At 45.5% G+C, this 15,325-nt stretch overlaps 1 protein-coding gene across 5 annotated transcripts in view; it reads right to left on the bottom strand.

Annotated features, from left to right (window-relative positions):
• Positions 1-15,325, bottom strand: part of NUP214 (nucleoporin 214) — a 95,711-nt gene that overhangs the window by 63,236 nt on the left and 17,150 nt on the right. For 4 of the 5 annotated variants that reach the window (XM_045468589.1, XM_045468586.1, XM_045468590.1 and 1 more), the window contains exons 12-18: positions 13,017-13,461; positions 11,303-11,475; positions 8,921-9,018; positions 5,843-5,929; positions 5,486-5,635; positions 4,385-4,543; positions 1,425-1,528 (exon numbers count right to left, since the gene is read on the bottom strand). In XM_045468589.1, coding sequence (XP_045324545.1) covers positions 1,425-1,528; positions 4,385-4,543; positions 5,486-5,635; positions 5,843-5,929; positions 8,921-9,018; positions 11,303-11,475; positions 13,017-13,461 — 1,216 coding nt within the window. The remainder of the gene's footprint in view (positions 1-1,424; positions 1,529-4,384; positions 4,544-5,485; positions 5,636-5,842; positions 5,930-8,920; positions 9,019-11,302; positions 11,476-13,016; positions 13,462-15,325) is intronic. The other variant, XM_045468588.1, reaches the window with a different exon arrangement.

Below are 15,325 nucleotides of genomic sequence, written 5' to 3'. Positions count from 1 at the left end.
GGTAATATTTAGAAGGGCTTAAAAACAGAGATGCACCGAAAAACTATACAGATTTAAGAACTTCAACTCTGCAGAAAGGGAAGTTTTAAAAAAGAAAAAAAAAGGCAGGTGAAGGAGAAAATCCATAGGGTTGTCATAAAGGAGAAGAGAGTCTGGTTTCTCCGTTACCATCATGCACTTTTACAAAAGCCAACTTCTTAATTAGCAAAGAGAAATCCAACAAGATTCAGAACAGAATGTTCCTGCTGTCGGGTCAAGCCATTCTCTCCCATGCGCTTGAACGTGAATTCAGAACCAGGGCAGGGAGTGTGAAACCTCAAATGGGGCCCCACTGCCCAGGGGACAAGTGCTCCAGGCCAGAGGCCACGGAACCCTCCCCCTGACCGGCATCCGGAGCATCAATGCTCACCTCTACCTTCCCTGATCTGTGCTCCAAACGGAGGCACGCGGGTCAGGTACAAAACCTTCCTCCACACTGTACGATGCAATGTATTAAATTCTGTTTACTGAATTTTAAGCACATTCGAGCCCTGCCCCTGACATCACACCCAGGTTGCCCCACTTACAAGTTCTGTGATCCCACAGCTTCATAAACAAGTAAACAGATCATTTCCCGGTTTGTTTCCTTACAGGGCTAATCACACTAATCAAGTGTAGGTGTTTCAAAACGCGAGCATTTTGAGGGCCGATCTGTTTCTCGGCTTTCCTGTGGGCACTTCACTGTTCTCACAATGTACTGCTTTCTGTTCCTTAGGGAAAACAGAGGGCATACAGCCAAACATCCGGGGACAGAAGACCAGGGTAGGACAAAGTTCTCCTGTGCCTTTCTTCCCTTCCTTCCTTGTAAGTCGTCCACACTAATTAGGAATGCTTCCTCAACAAGATTTGGAATATACAGAAAAGCAGAAAAGTTCCCCTTAACCCCATTCGCAGCTGTAAACGAATATGGTGACAGATTTCTAGCCTTTTTTCCACACTGAGACCTCCAAACTGAGATCATCCAGTATGATTTTTGTCTTCTCCTTCTCCATATTTTCTATATCGGATCTAACAATTATCATTATGCGATTATTTCATATATTTCATGTCACACACAACGCGTATTTAATGATTTTCTGACAACATGCTACGCAGCGGTCACACAGAATTCTGTGAGCGGACTCACGGGGTGGCTCCTCTAACTTGTAGATACTAGGTCACGTCCAATCTCTCGCTATCATAAATTGTGCCGCGACACAAACTCCTCTATGTTGATGGTTGTGAGAGCTGCTATTATTTCTGTAGAACAAGTTTCTAGAAATACGGTGACTGGGTCACAAAAAATAAACACCTGTAGGGTTTTGGACCCATGTTCCTAAACCATCTTTCAAAAAGCCTACGGCAGTATCTCCTGCCACCCAGGGTGGATGAGGGACCTTGCTCACTTTTGTTTTCTCTTTTGTTCCAGATGCCGATCCCATTCCAAGTCCAGCACGTCATTCACATCTTGGACGGCAAATTTCACATACTGATGGAGGCGCCGGATTTCCTACAAGGAAAAAAAAAAAAATGAGAAAGCAAATGACTCTGTTTTCCAGGAGCCTGGAGGGAGGTGCACCAAAACAATCAAAATAATTTTGCAAGGTTTTTCCACTAAGAACCAGAAGGAACAAAGGAAATACAGCAGGCTTTAATCGAATCATTCGAACGGCGTGATTAAAATGAACAACGGAACTCAACCTTTTTAACCGTGACAGAGAGGCGGCACAAAGCAACGGGAAAGAGATCGGGCGTGCCGGTCTAGGGCTCCAGGGAAAATGCTGTGGCTCATTCTCTCATTTGTCAGCTCCTACAGAGTAACTCAACATGCTCCGGGAATTTTCCACTGCACGCTGCTGCTCAGACGGCGCACCCGTGTAGGTTTTGCTCTCCCGCCCGTGAAATTAACTGTAACACAGACAAAACTATCCTACAAGAGCGCCGCAGGTAATTCTGAACCTGTCTGTTCACAGCACAGGACCCGTAGAAAAACTCCCCTCTTCTCAAAGGGGAGTATCAGCAATAGAAACGGAATTGACCATCACTAAGCTTCACATCTATTCATCTTAGGCCTGCAGTAGTTTCCTTTAAGTTTCAATGCAGAGTTAACCTTCATGGCTATACAACCACATTCTCGAAAATAAAAAGTAAAATGAAGATAATGCATTCCATTAAGCACATACACAAAGGCAGGCAACATGCGATACACCGGGAGTCATCTTTTTACATCTGTACAAAGTTCGTACCGTGTTTCATTTTAAAAATTACTCTGGGGTAAGGGTATATGCCCCAACTGAAAGAGAGCAAATGTCATTTACAAAGAGCCAGGCTGGGGCGCCTGGGTGGCTCAGTCGGTTAAGTGGCCGACTTCGGCTCAGGTCATGATCTCGTGGTGTGTGGGTTCGAGCCCCGCGTCGGGCTCTGTGCTGACAGCTCAGGGGCTGGAGCCTGCTTCGGATTCTGTGTCTCCCTCTCTCTGACCCTCCCCCGTTCGTGCTCTGTCTCTCTCTGTCTCAAAAAAATAAATAAACGTTAAAAAAAAAAAATAAAAATAAAAAAAATAAAAAGAGCCAGGCTGATCCCAGGGAGAAGTAGCAGTGACCCGAGCAACAAATATAAGTTGCAACTCCCTGCTCGAGGGCGGCAGGGAGGCCTTCTTCTCTGAGCACAAGGGTGACTGTGCCTCTGTGAGCTCACTAACATTGTTTCTTCCAAGCGCCCTCCCACTCTGTCTCCCGGAAAAGCGAGCTTCTCTTTCAAGGCCTGTCACAGATACTTCGTTTCTGTGGCTTAGCGGCTCCCTCATCTGCAATGCCATAGCAACACGTCCCACGTCATATTTATACGTTCCCTTTTCCACTGCCACGCACCCAACCACCGGGACGGCATGGCACGGCACAGCGGTTAAGAGCGCAGGCTCTGAGCCACACTCAGGGTCCAGCATTTATTCGTGGGGACACTCGGGCAGTTCCAGTATCTGTTTCCTTCTCCCCTTCCGTACATGGCATATACTGGATAAGTGCTATTATTATCTGCTTAGTACTGTGAAAAGAGAAAAGCATCTCCTTTTGAATGTCCCCCCAGAGCTGCATGCTTTTCTTCCAGTTTGGACACAGGGCAAGAGGTGAAAACGCACGTGACAAGCAAGCGTATCTGGATGCAACACGGAGGGGGTAATCTGAGGAGGGGCAGGCAGGGAGTCTGCGTTCTCTGAGACGGTAAACATCCACGGTCCTCCAGTGATACAAGGACTGAGTGACACAGCAGGGGTCCTTCGGCCTCTCCAGGACAGAACCATTTCGCTCATTTCCTACTATAGTCAGTTTACCAGGCGTGGGACAGAAATGGCAGACAGAGTAGAGTCCACAGCCTCCAACCCTCTGAGGCAGGAGGGGATTCAGCCCCGTCACAGACCTCACATCCTAGGTGAGGAAGACCGGAGCGGCCACCCGTGCACCCTTCCCTACCGGGACCCTGGGCAAACGCGAGGAGGCAGGAGGTGACCCCGCTAAGGCTGGAGACACAACAATTTTCAGTAAATTGGAAGATGAAAACAAAAACCAGATTTCGCTGCAACAGAGAGTAAGAATAATTATGAACGGATGAGAGAAGTAACCTTGCTGAAGTCCGGTGTACGGGAAAGGGCCCCAGCAAGTGGAGCTTTCCATCAGGTTCCACTCGAACTAACAACATCACCATGGGCAAACTCAACCCAGGGGACCCAACTTCCTTATCTGCATACTGGGATCAACAACGCTCACCTTGCAGAGCAGCAGGTTTTGAAGTCCAGAAATAATGTGCAAAAAACACCCAGCAGAGTATTAGCACTCAATGAGGAGTTGCTACATGAACGCTTGTTATCTGATCTATAAATACATTTTTCCCAACGGTACGCTTTCCCCCAAGCATAAAGTTTAATAAAGAATTCTGTTTGTGGGGCATCCGGGTGGCTCAGTTTGTTTGGGCGTCCGACTTTGGCTCGGGTCACGATCTCGCGGTCCGTGGGTTTGAGCCCCGCGTCGGTCTCTGTGCTGACAGCTCAGAGGCTGGAGCCTGCTTTGGGTTCTGTGTCTCCCTCCCTCTCTCTGTTCTTCCCCTACTTGCACTCTCTCTCTCTCAAAGGTAAATAAAGATTAAAAAAAAAAAAAAAAAAAAAAAAAAAAGAATTGTTTGTTTTCATCCTAAAAAAATTAAATGGAAAAGTGTGGTTTTCTTTGTCACAGCTAAGGAAATCTATGCAAAGTAGGTAAATGATTCGCAGGAAGTTAACAACTTCATGGGGGCAGTCTTCCAAATCAGGACCTCATAAAGGAGACGGACTGGCAGAGTTTGTTTTATGAAGCTCACCTCGGCTGGATCCTCTTACCTGGAGCTTTGCTTCGCTCTTGGGATCCAGGGGTCTCTTATAGAGCAAGTGTACATATCCAGAGTCACAATTTCTCTCATTTTGCTCTCTGGCTTCTTCAACGCCAGCAAAGCCCTCAAGTAAGGTTGTTTTCAGGGTACTTATATCTCCATGAAGAGACTAGAAAAGGTACAAGGATGTTTTAATACAAAAAAAATTGTGCCATTTCTAAGAAACAGACCTTTCTGCCCGGATCACGGAAGGTGGTGGTTCTCGGTTACCATGACACCCAGGTGTGAACAGTTAACAGTCACGCAAAGAAGAAATTCACTGCACGGAAAGAAAAATACCAATGCTCGCTTTTTAAAAATTTATCTTTTTCCTCATTAAAAACCCCACACAGTCTATTGGCCAGAAATTCAGAGAAGGAGAAAAACTATTGACAGCACCTACAGTCCTACTCCCTGAAGATAATCACTGCTGACTCCCTGCAGAGCTCTCCTCTTTCGAAACACGTCAAGGGCAGGGCCCTGGAGGCAGACGCTCCGGGACTGGCATGTGGAAACTGCGTGGCTTTGGGCAAGTTATTTCACCTCGCTACCCGTCAGCCTCTTGGCTTGCAAGAGAGACAGAGCAAGTGGCACCTACCGAACAGGGCGGTTTGAGAACTCAGCAAGGTAACACACTGCCGGCACATGGTAACCAGGAATAGTAGTAACACGGGAAATATTAGTAACAGCCAACACTTGATGTCTTTATACCGGACATGCCCCTCAACCTAACTCTTTGTTATAACCCAACAACTTACTACAAAATATGGGAAATTTTCAAATATACCTGAACTAGCAACCATAACGGATCTTTCTGGAATGCCCTGTAGGTGTCAACAGGGCAGAAACTACTACTATTATTCCATTTTCTCAGTCTAAAACCTGGCATAGCTACGTTAACTTGCCCAAAGTCACATAATGAAGTGCTGAAGGTAGGATCTGAACTTTGGCACTCCTAGGCAAACTACTCGTCCTTCTAAAAGCCACCACCAGTGGTCCTCGCAGAATGAAGGACATACACCCATGGAGTGCTAGGAGAGCAACTTTTACAAGTGCATCAGCAGGCACAGACCTCTGTGGTCTCTTTAATCTCCAGAAGGAAAGTATGCAGGTCGTCGGATTCCGTTCGCAGAATCTTCATCTCCTCCGAAGTGCCCACTTGGAAACAAGCTTTGGAAGTGCGGGCTTTCAGCTCTCCCAACTCCTTCTGAAAGTGTGCGATCTGCAGAAGCCACGGAAGAGGAAGCCCCCGCTCAGTCCGAACGGCACGGCAGCACCGTCACTGCCCCTGCGCCCTGGCAAGCGCGGCCCCCTTGGAGCACCACGGCCGGACGCCGGAACAAAAGGCTCGTGCGGGGTCTGCGCTCAGAGCCGCTCCCGTCTCACTGCCAGAGCTACGGCTGGGAAAAATCTGCAGGATCGACTTTACCTCCTCCCCGATTCCAGCCATCACAGGATCTGACTCTTTCCACGGATGGCCCTGCTTTTCCGTAACAGGAGGCTGAAGTGATTTTGCCTGAAACGGAAGGCGAAAGGTTGACAGGTGCACCCCCACCACACGTACTGATTCTTGAAGCCGCTGCTGCTTCGGTGCCTGCGCCCTCGTGATACAGTCACCGCTCCCTCGCTTGTTCTTTCGAACCCGTGCCGACCGGGTACCTACTTGGTGTAAGGCACGTTCTAGACAGTGGAGAGAGGGGTGAACAAGACGGAGGAGGGCCCTACTCTCGTGGAACTTAACGTCTCCTGGGCCAAGACAGGTAAGAAGTAAACACTTCAGCTGGGGACAGTGACATGGCAAAAGAGAAAGGGGGTGCTTCTGGAGGGGAGATGGCCCAGAACGCCCTCACGGAGCACAGTCTCTGAACTGAACCCTGAGGTAGAGCAGACAGCTACGGGAAGTTCTGGGGGAAGCACCTGCCAGGCAGCGAGAAGGGCAAGCACAAAGAACTCGAGGCACGAAACACGTGTGGCATGCTGGGGGCAGAAAGTAAATGTGGGCACAGTGATGTCAGGGAGGAAGGTGGAGAGGGCAGGGGTGGGTCGTGTACAACTAAAGCAAGGAGTTTGGATGTTTTTCTAAGTGCGCTGGGAAGCTTCTTAGAGTCCCAGGAGAGTTTATTCTTTGCTTTACGATTTTAAAAGATCCCTCCTGCTGTTAAATCGAGCACAGATATATCAGTGAGAGGGAGAAGAAGTAGGGAGAGCAGTCAGGAGGGTAACGACGCAAGAGAGGACAATGGCCTGAAAGATGACATTAGCAGGAGCAACAGAGATGTGGATTTACATCACACACACACCCCACCAGAGCACAGATGACAAGTCCTTCCACTAGTAAGGACTAGGGGGAGGTTCTGTTCAATAGAGAAATCTAGAATGACTTCTCGGTTTGGAGCTTGAGCAAACGACCTGGAATGGTTGTCGGGGAGGCAGAAATCAAGGATTCTGCCGTACGGATGTTAGAAGACATTATAGAGACGGCTTCTAGATTATTTGATATCTGCAATAATTAACAGAGAATTTTTAGACTGCGTGAGCAACCATTAAAACAGCAAACATTTATCTAATAAATACCATGTGCCATGCACTATGCCTAACACTAGACCCGTCACCTGGGCGTTTACTGTATACCTGTATGGGTGCATGCCGTGGGCAGGATTGGGGCTGATTGGGAAAAAGAAGCAAAAACCATGACTCCGGTCCTGAGGGCATGCAAATAATCAAGTGGGGAAAGTGACCTAAAATTCTCTTTAAGTCAAACCATAGAAATAAACTGAGGTGACAAATTATAAATCTAAATATGAAAAGTAAAATAACAAAGCTTTTAGAAAAACATAGGAAAGCATGGGGCGCCTGGGTGGCTCAGTCGGTTGAGCGTCCAACTTCAGCTTAGGTCATGATCTCACCGCTCGTGACTCTGAGCCCCACGTCGGGCTCTGTGCTGACAGACTGGAGCCTGGAGCCTGCTTCCGATTCTGTGTCTCCCTCTCTCTGCCCCTCCCCTGCTTATAGTCTGTCTCTTTCTCTCAAAAATAAACGTTAAAAAACAAATTTTTAAAAAGCAACAACAACATAGGAAAGAAGCTTTTGGACCTTGGAACCAGAAATGATTTCTAAAATAGAACACAAAGAGCACTCATCATAAAACAAAAGTTGATATACTGAACTGTACCAAGAACTATATTAAGTCATCAAAAGAAACCACAAACAGAATGAAGACAATTCAGAGTGAGAAAGTATCTGCATTATGTGTGCATGTATGTGCATGTGTACCTGACAAGGAACTCTTACAAATCACTAAGACATACACCCCATAAAAGAAGATATTCAACTGGCCAAAACCATATGGAAAGAAGGCTCAATTTTAGAGGTCATCAGGAAAAAATTAAAATCATAAAGTACAACAATAAAAAAATGAAAAATACAAAGACTAGTGAGGATATGGACCAGCTGAACCGCTATATACTCGCGGTGGGAATTTACTAAAGAGAAATCTATGTATATTCTATGGCCCAGCAATTCCATTCCTAGGTGTATGCCCAACAGAAATGCATACGTATGTTCACCCAAAGACATCAACTACCATGGTCACAGCAATGCTATTCGCAATGACTTAAACCCGGAAGCTCTTCAGATGTGTCAAGGGTAGAATAAAGACTTGTAGCATAGCCACCCGATGAATTCCATACAGTCACAACAATATGGATCAATTTCACAAACATTATGTTTGTAAAACCAACTCAACATTATGTTGAGCCAAACACAAGAATACACGCTGTGTTGAAAGAAAGAAAGAAAGAAAGAAAGAAAGAAAGAAAGAAAGAAAGAAAGAAAGAAAGACAAAGAAAAGAAAAGAAAGAATACTGTGTGAACCCATTTCAGAGAAGGTATGAATAGGCCAAACTAAGCTATGCTGTTAGAAGTCATAGCAGGGAGCTCCCTTGGGCCAGGAGAATGAGTAGAAGGGCATACATGAGGGAGAATTCTGGCATTCTGGTAATGTTCCATCTCTTCATTCGGGGATTGGCTGCCAAGGTGAATTCAGCTGGTGTACGGGTGTATTTTTCCCCCTATGTGTATTATGTGTTAATAAAAAAGTAAAATAAACCAAAATCTTATGGAAAGGCACAGAAACAGAGGACCCTGGATAGATTAGTCGGTTACTTTGGAAATGAGAAAATCAATCAATCAATCAATCAATCAATCAATCAATCAGGTGCTACAGTCCTTTCAGACATAAGGAGAATACAACAAAGTGACCAGCACAGCAGGGACAAGCTCAGGAACCAGAAGAGCAGACAATGTTAAGGCTCTGGGGCTGAGATAAATGGCTTTTATGCGCACACATTACAAATGTTCAAGGCTCATGTTCTAGTATTTCCCGTCACGTAGTCCCGAGTACTATTTCAAAGATATGGATTCTAAAACACGAACACCCATTTTATAATAAACACATACGACTGTTCGCATGAACAAACACGGCATTGTAAGTTGAGTTTCAACATACCTGGGGAGAGCCTGACTTTGCCACTGGAGGGGTTATCCTGGGTGACTTCTGTACCATTGAGGACGCTGGGCCCGGGCTGCCCTGAGCAGACCGCCCTGCTGGAATAAGAAGGCCGTGAAAACAGCATTTCTTCCCATTCTTTCTCTCAGCGTATGTGTCCTTCACTCAAATCAAAAAGAAAAAAAAAAAAAAAAGCTTCCCAGTGCCCCTGGCCCTCCTATGATTTCTGTTACTAAGAATGATGTCCACAGTTTTTATTAGCCTGTTCCAAGATAACTAAAAAACACGTATTACATTTTCAGACACGAAACTCTTTTATAAAGCAGATAAAACTGGAATGTCTCTGAAAGTAGGCATGTGCATTTTGTGCAGGCCCAGGAGGCTGGCCATTTGGCCCATCCTTACTCCCCAGAGGCACCTGCTGCAACTCTGAGAATGAGGAACAAAGTTTAAATAATCCCATCACCTTGTAAGAACTCGTAGGGTCTTCAGGACCCTCGAGGAAGCTCCTGGAAGCTTCTAGAACAAGCCTTGCTCTGCTTCACTTTAGACTCCCCTAGGGAGCATTTAAAAAATAAACACACCAAAAACTCACACCTAAACCTCACCTCCAGAGAGCCTGATTGAACTGTCAGGGAAGAGATCCCCAGTGAGTCTAGCATGCTACTGAGGTTGCGATCCAATAACCTAGGACCCTCCAAACTTTAAGAATTAAATAATAGCAGGGGGCACCTGGCTGCCTCCATCGGGTGGAGCACGTGACTCTTGATCTTGGGGTGGTGAGTTCAAACCCCACATTGTGTGTGGAGCCTACTTAAAAATAAAGTAAAATTAAAATTAAACTTAATTTAATTTAAAAATAAATAAAATTTATAAAATAAAATATAAAATAAAATAAAATAAAATTAAAATAAAATAATGGCAATGGAAGGGCAGCGAGATGTGGGTGGTGAGCAGTGCAAAAGGAGACTGTGGACGCTCATCATGGTTCAAATCGTCTCTCCTACACTGAAAACAGATGTGAAAAGACTAAGGCAAGTCTCCTGAACTTTCTAGGTCTGTCTTTCAGAATTTGAGGGAAAGTCCTGGAATGAGGGGATTCTGATAAACTCCATAAAGCAGACTTCTCTCCTTTAGAGTAGGTAAGGGAGAGGATTTCACGAATTCACGGCTCAATGCCTGCTCAGGATGTTACCAAGATAACATTATTCCTGACACTCAAACACCAAATGGCTACCCAAACACGTCTGGCTAGGTATTATCTCTGGCATTGGTGAAAATAACTCACACCTGGCAAACACCATCCTAACTACATAAGCAAGGAAACATTACTCATGTCAGGACAAAATGAGATCGTGCAATGCAATACACATCACCTATGTGGTATTACCACCCCAAATGTTGAATTGGAATCTTGTCCTATAGAAACAATCAGGTCCAAATTGAGGGCCAGCTCCCTAACTATTGGCCTGACCTCTTCACGAACATCAATGCTAAGAAAGAGGAACAGGACAAAGAAACGTGTAACACTAACACTAAAGAGAAAAAACTAAAACAGAAAATCTCCTTGAATGGAGAGAAAAAAGCCCTAAAGAACACTATTGGGACAACCGCGGAAAGGTCAATGTGGGCTACCGATCAGATTATTGTTCAATTTCCTGAGTGTGCTAATGTACCAGGTACCCTTGTATTTGAGAGATACACGCTTAACGTGTTTAGGGGTGAAGGGCCTGCGAAGAACTCTCCAACGTCTTAGGAAAAAAATACATGTTAAAAAATAAAGACACAAAGCAAATGGTGCAAAATGTTACCAAGCGTTGCCTTGGCGAAGGGCCCAGTTTTCATTACACAATTTATGCAACCTTTCTGCAGGATGAAAGAAAAAAAGAAAGGCCAGGCACGTCTGTTCATGGAGTTTTACCACGCACTCGGATTCAACTTGGTTATGGTAACTATCACCACTTACAACCTGCGCTCAGTAAACGTGCTTACAGTAGGGATGGGTATGAAAACCCAAAGACAGTCATCAGGGGCGATAAGCTTCACAGCCACCACAGGCTTTTCCTCTTTCACGCCAACTCCACAAATTGTTCCGTAACTGCCCTTTGTGTCGGGCAGGCTGCACGGGAGGACAGATGCCACGCAACGAGACGCCGCCTCTGAATCGCCAAGTACACTTGGCTCCATGAGAAATGTCAGAGGGCCGAGCGTGGCAGCGTCGAGGCCACTGCAATCCTCCCCGGAGTACGGGCGTCACAGCACATTAGCGTGAGATACAGGAAGCAAGAAAAAATAATCCAGTCTGACTACGTGAGCTAGGATTCCTAACAAGTGAAACAGGCAAATGTTAAGAATTCAGGGCTGATTTCCTTAAAATCATACCTGATGCCGAGGGAGAGACCGAGGACTTTGACGACACGGAGCTGGATGCCGAGAGGGGCGTGGGGTGGCTGAGAGGTCCGGAAGCAGCTGGCTTGGAGGCAGAGGGGAACGATAGCGTCGCAGGTGCAGCCTGGGAGCCGATGGCAGGGCTGGAGGGAGCCACGGCAGTGAACCTGAAACGGTGGTCCGACTGCATGAGGAGGGCCCGCACTGAGGCTCCTTCACACTGGTCCTGAGCAATGCTACCGAGGGACAACTTACCATCCCTATGCTTTTGCCTCTGTGAAACAGAAGTGTTCGGCTCTTTTTTTTTTTTTAATGTTTATTTATGTTTGAGAGACAGAGTGTGAGCAGGGGAGGGGCAGAGAAAGAGGGAGACACAGAATCCGAAGCAGGCTCCAGGCTCTGAGCTGTCAGCACAGAGCCCGACGCGGGGCTCGAACTCACAAACTGTGAGATCATGACGTGAGCGAAGTCGGACGCTTAACCAACTGAGCCACCCAGGCGCCCCAATGTTTGGCTATTTCTTATAAAAGGGGATCGCTCCAAGGAACCAATGATCTTCTGTGTATTCAGGAGCAAACTACTCAATGAAAATAAGTAGTAGTTAACATGAAGGAGAAATGAAGTTTATCAGGACATGAAATACTGATCTTCTATTCCATCAAGCTAAGTAAAAAAAGAGAGGCTGGGACTCCTTTATTAGGAGAGGCTGGTATTCTCCTTCTCCCAAGGAAATCACTGAGAACTCGCTTTGGGCGATCACCTCCTCTGGGGAGTGAAAAAGACAAAGGAGATCACTGTCTTTCGGATGCTTACAGGAATGGAAAATTAAGCTTTACCCACAGGGCAAAGTCTGTCAACAATCTAAACATCCGGCATCAGATGACCGGCCATATAATTCACGGTACAGTGACAAAATGGGATACCAGGCAACTGTTAGGGTGAGGTGGCTGTGTGGTGACTTGATATCAACAGTGACAATGGCAGCAGCGGTGGTCACAGCCAGCACCGCGTCCATGGCGACAAGAGGTAGCAGAGATGAGTGGGGGAGGGCTGGGAGCGTTACGAGGAACAAGGGATCACTTTCATCAAGGGGCTTTGCGTTCCAGTGGGGAGAACGCAGCCAGAGACAAAGTTAATTAACAGGATAGGAGTGAGCTGGGGGGGGGGGACGTACATGGAGAGGAAAGTGAAGGATCAAGCTAAGGAGTTTGGACAGTCCTCGAAGAACAATGAGAAGCCCCCGGGGACTGTCACGCAGGAGAGTCACCTGATGTGTGTACAACTTCACAGCTTACTGTGGTGGCTGTCAGAAAGCCGTTCAGAGAGTGAAGGGCGGACACAGGGGCAAAGGGCTATAAGAGATTCATTCCTCGCACAGGGTGTATGTTCCTTATTGCCTCATTTTGTAAAATAAGGACTATCTCCTCCATTTTAAATCTGAAAAAAGCAAAAACGATCACTTAAATATAAACCTCTAATAACTTAAAAACAAGAAATTCTAAGAGACTCTTCTGGACTCTGTCCCCTGATTAAATGCAAACCTTTTACGCTGTTTGAATTTTTACCATTTGCAAGTATTACTTTGGAAGACAGGAAAAAAGAGGAAATCTATTCATTACTCCACTCACAGTGACTATTTCCAGTGACTAACACGTGATATTTCCACGCACGCTCCAGCAGAACCACTCTTTCTTCAAGTGCTACTTACTTCTCACTAAGGTTGGCCTTGACTGCAGAGGCCGAGGGTGGGAAGGAGGGCTTCATTCCTATGTTTGGAGCAGACGCACTTGGCATCGGTGTGCTTTCCAGGGTGGGCTTAAAACCCGATGATCCAAAGGAGAACGTGCTGGCGGGTGGCACCATGGGAGAGGCCATAGGGGTGGACGCTACGGAGGCTTGAGAAGGAGGAGCAAAAGAGAAGGTAGACGTGCCAGAACCACTGGAATATGGAGGGGGCTCCCCTGTGGCAGAACCCGATGGCTTCAGGGACGAAGAACCAAAGGAGAACACAGTAGGGACTCCAACAGAAGGCAAAGAGAAGGTGGAAGGGGGAGTGGCCAGCGATGGAGGTGGACCAGAGACTGGGGCCGCAGGGGCTGGAGCGTCGAGCTTCTGCGGGGCTTGAGAGGAGGTTGGAGTAGTGGGGGTACTCCCTGCAGTGAACAAAATGGAGAAAAAGGAAGGGAGAAATTAGCACCAAATTAATGGAAGTCCACACGACAGGGCTTGTGGCAGAATGAAGTCAGAGACGACTGTCCTAGTTCAAGAGGAAAAAAAAAAAGAGAGAGAAAAGTGGGGTTGACAGAGTTTCCGTAACAAATTTTCCACATGGGCAGATGAACAAAACTTTGAAGGGGGGGTGTCTGGGGGGCTCAGTCAGTTAAGAGTTAGACTCTTGATTTCAGCTCAGGTCATGATCTCACAGTCATGAGACTCAGCCCCATGTTGGGCCCCGCCCTGGGGGTGGAGCCTGCTTGGAATTCTTTCTCCCCCTCTCTTTCTAACCCCCCCAAATAAATAAACAAACTTAAAAAAGCCACTAAATTAAACAAAACAAAAACCCAACTTTGAAAGAAAAAGGAAACAAGGAAAGGCATTAGATTAACAGGACTTCATGGACACCCAGCTGAATCCCAGAGCAAGGGAAATGCATCTCTTAATGTTACAGTGAAAAACAAACTATTCAGCATTTCATCAACAATTAGGAGAAAACTTTAAGTCAGACTTCCACTCCCACTTCATAATAGTCCCTAAAAGCAAGTCCAGATAAATTAAAGATATCTACATATACAAACACACGTATATGTACATTTCAAAACCAAGGAGGCAAAAAGTCAGAAAAATTACTGAGAGCCTAACAACTTATAATTTAGAAATGCCCGAACAAAAACAAAAACAACAACAAACAAAAAAAAACCCACAGAGGAAAAGATTAGGATTTGACTGCCTAGGGGCACCTAAGTGTCTCAGTCAGTTAAGCATCCAACTCCTGATCTGGGCTCAACTCAGGTCATGATATCGTGGTCTATGGGTTCAAGCCCAGCACAGCCTGTCTGGGATTCTGTCTCTCTCTCTGCCCCACCCCTGCTTACTCATTCTCTCTCTCTCCCTCTCTCTCACAAAATAAATGAACAAACTTAAAAAAATATATATATATTTAACTGTCTAAAGACAGTTACATAACTAAAAGGTAACTAAACAAAAAATCTGTAGCAAACGACAATGTTTTATATTTTTTAAAAAGCTCATACAAATTGTGATAAAGAAATTTCAAGACTCTGATATAATCCAGGAACCTAATTCGCAAAATAGTACGACTGATCAATCTGCCTAATCAAAGAAATGCAAATGTAAATGAGGCCTATTTTTGATTGTTCTCTAAATGATCAAAATTTAAATATGTACAATCCCCTATGTTTGGAAGGGTAAAATAAACCTGAAACCTTTATCTCTAGGTACCTAACTGAGCACAATCTTTTAGAAAACACTTCAGCATTATGTCTCAAAAATCATAAAAAATGGACTCATTCATCCCACTTCTAAGAATAAAGCCTACAAAAATAACCTAAAATATGAAAAAGACATTTAATGTCTTTTTACACAAATGGTAAAAGATGTCCAATGGAAGAGTAAGCAGTCACTCTTTTCAAACAAACACAAAGGGGGCGCCTGGGTGGCGCAGTCGGTTAAGCGTCCAACTTCAGCCAGGTCACGATCTCGCGGTCCGTGAGTTCGAGCCCCGCGTCAGGCTCTGGGCTGATGGCTCAGAGCCTGGAGCCTGTTTCCGATTCTGTGTCTCCCTCTCTCTCTGCCCCTCCCCCATTCATGCTCTGTCTCTCTCTGTCCCAAAAATAAATAAACGTTGAAAAAAAAAATTAAAAAAAAAAAAAAAAAAGAAACACAAAGATTAAGAATGTAGGAAACACAATTTAAATTAAAAATCTACACACTAATGATGTATATGATATTTTACAACTACAAAGAAAGATGTTTATGAAAAAACACTAGAAGACAGGT

Source organism: Leopardus geoffroyi, chromosome D4 (genome assembly GCF_018350155.1).
Source record: "Leopardus geoffroyi isolate Oge1 chromosome D4, O.geoffroyi_Oge1_pat1.0, whole genome shotgun sequence".
In the NCBI taxonomy this organism is placed as follows: domain Eukaryota; kingdom Metazoa; phylum Chordata; class Mammalia; order Carnivora; family Felidae; genus Leopardus; species Leopardus geoffroyi.
Note: the sequence above shows the minus strand (reverse complement) of the source record. Positions and strands in the feature narration are given on the sequence as shown.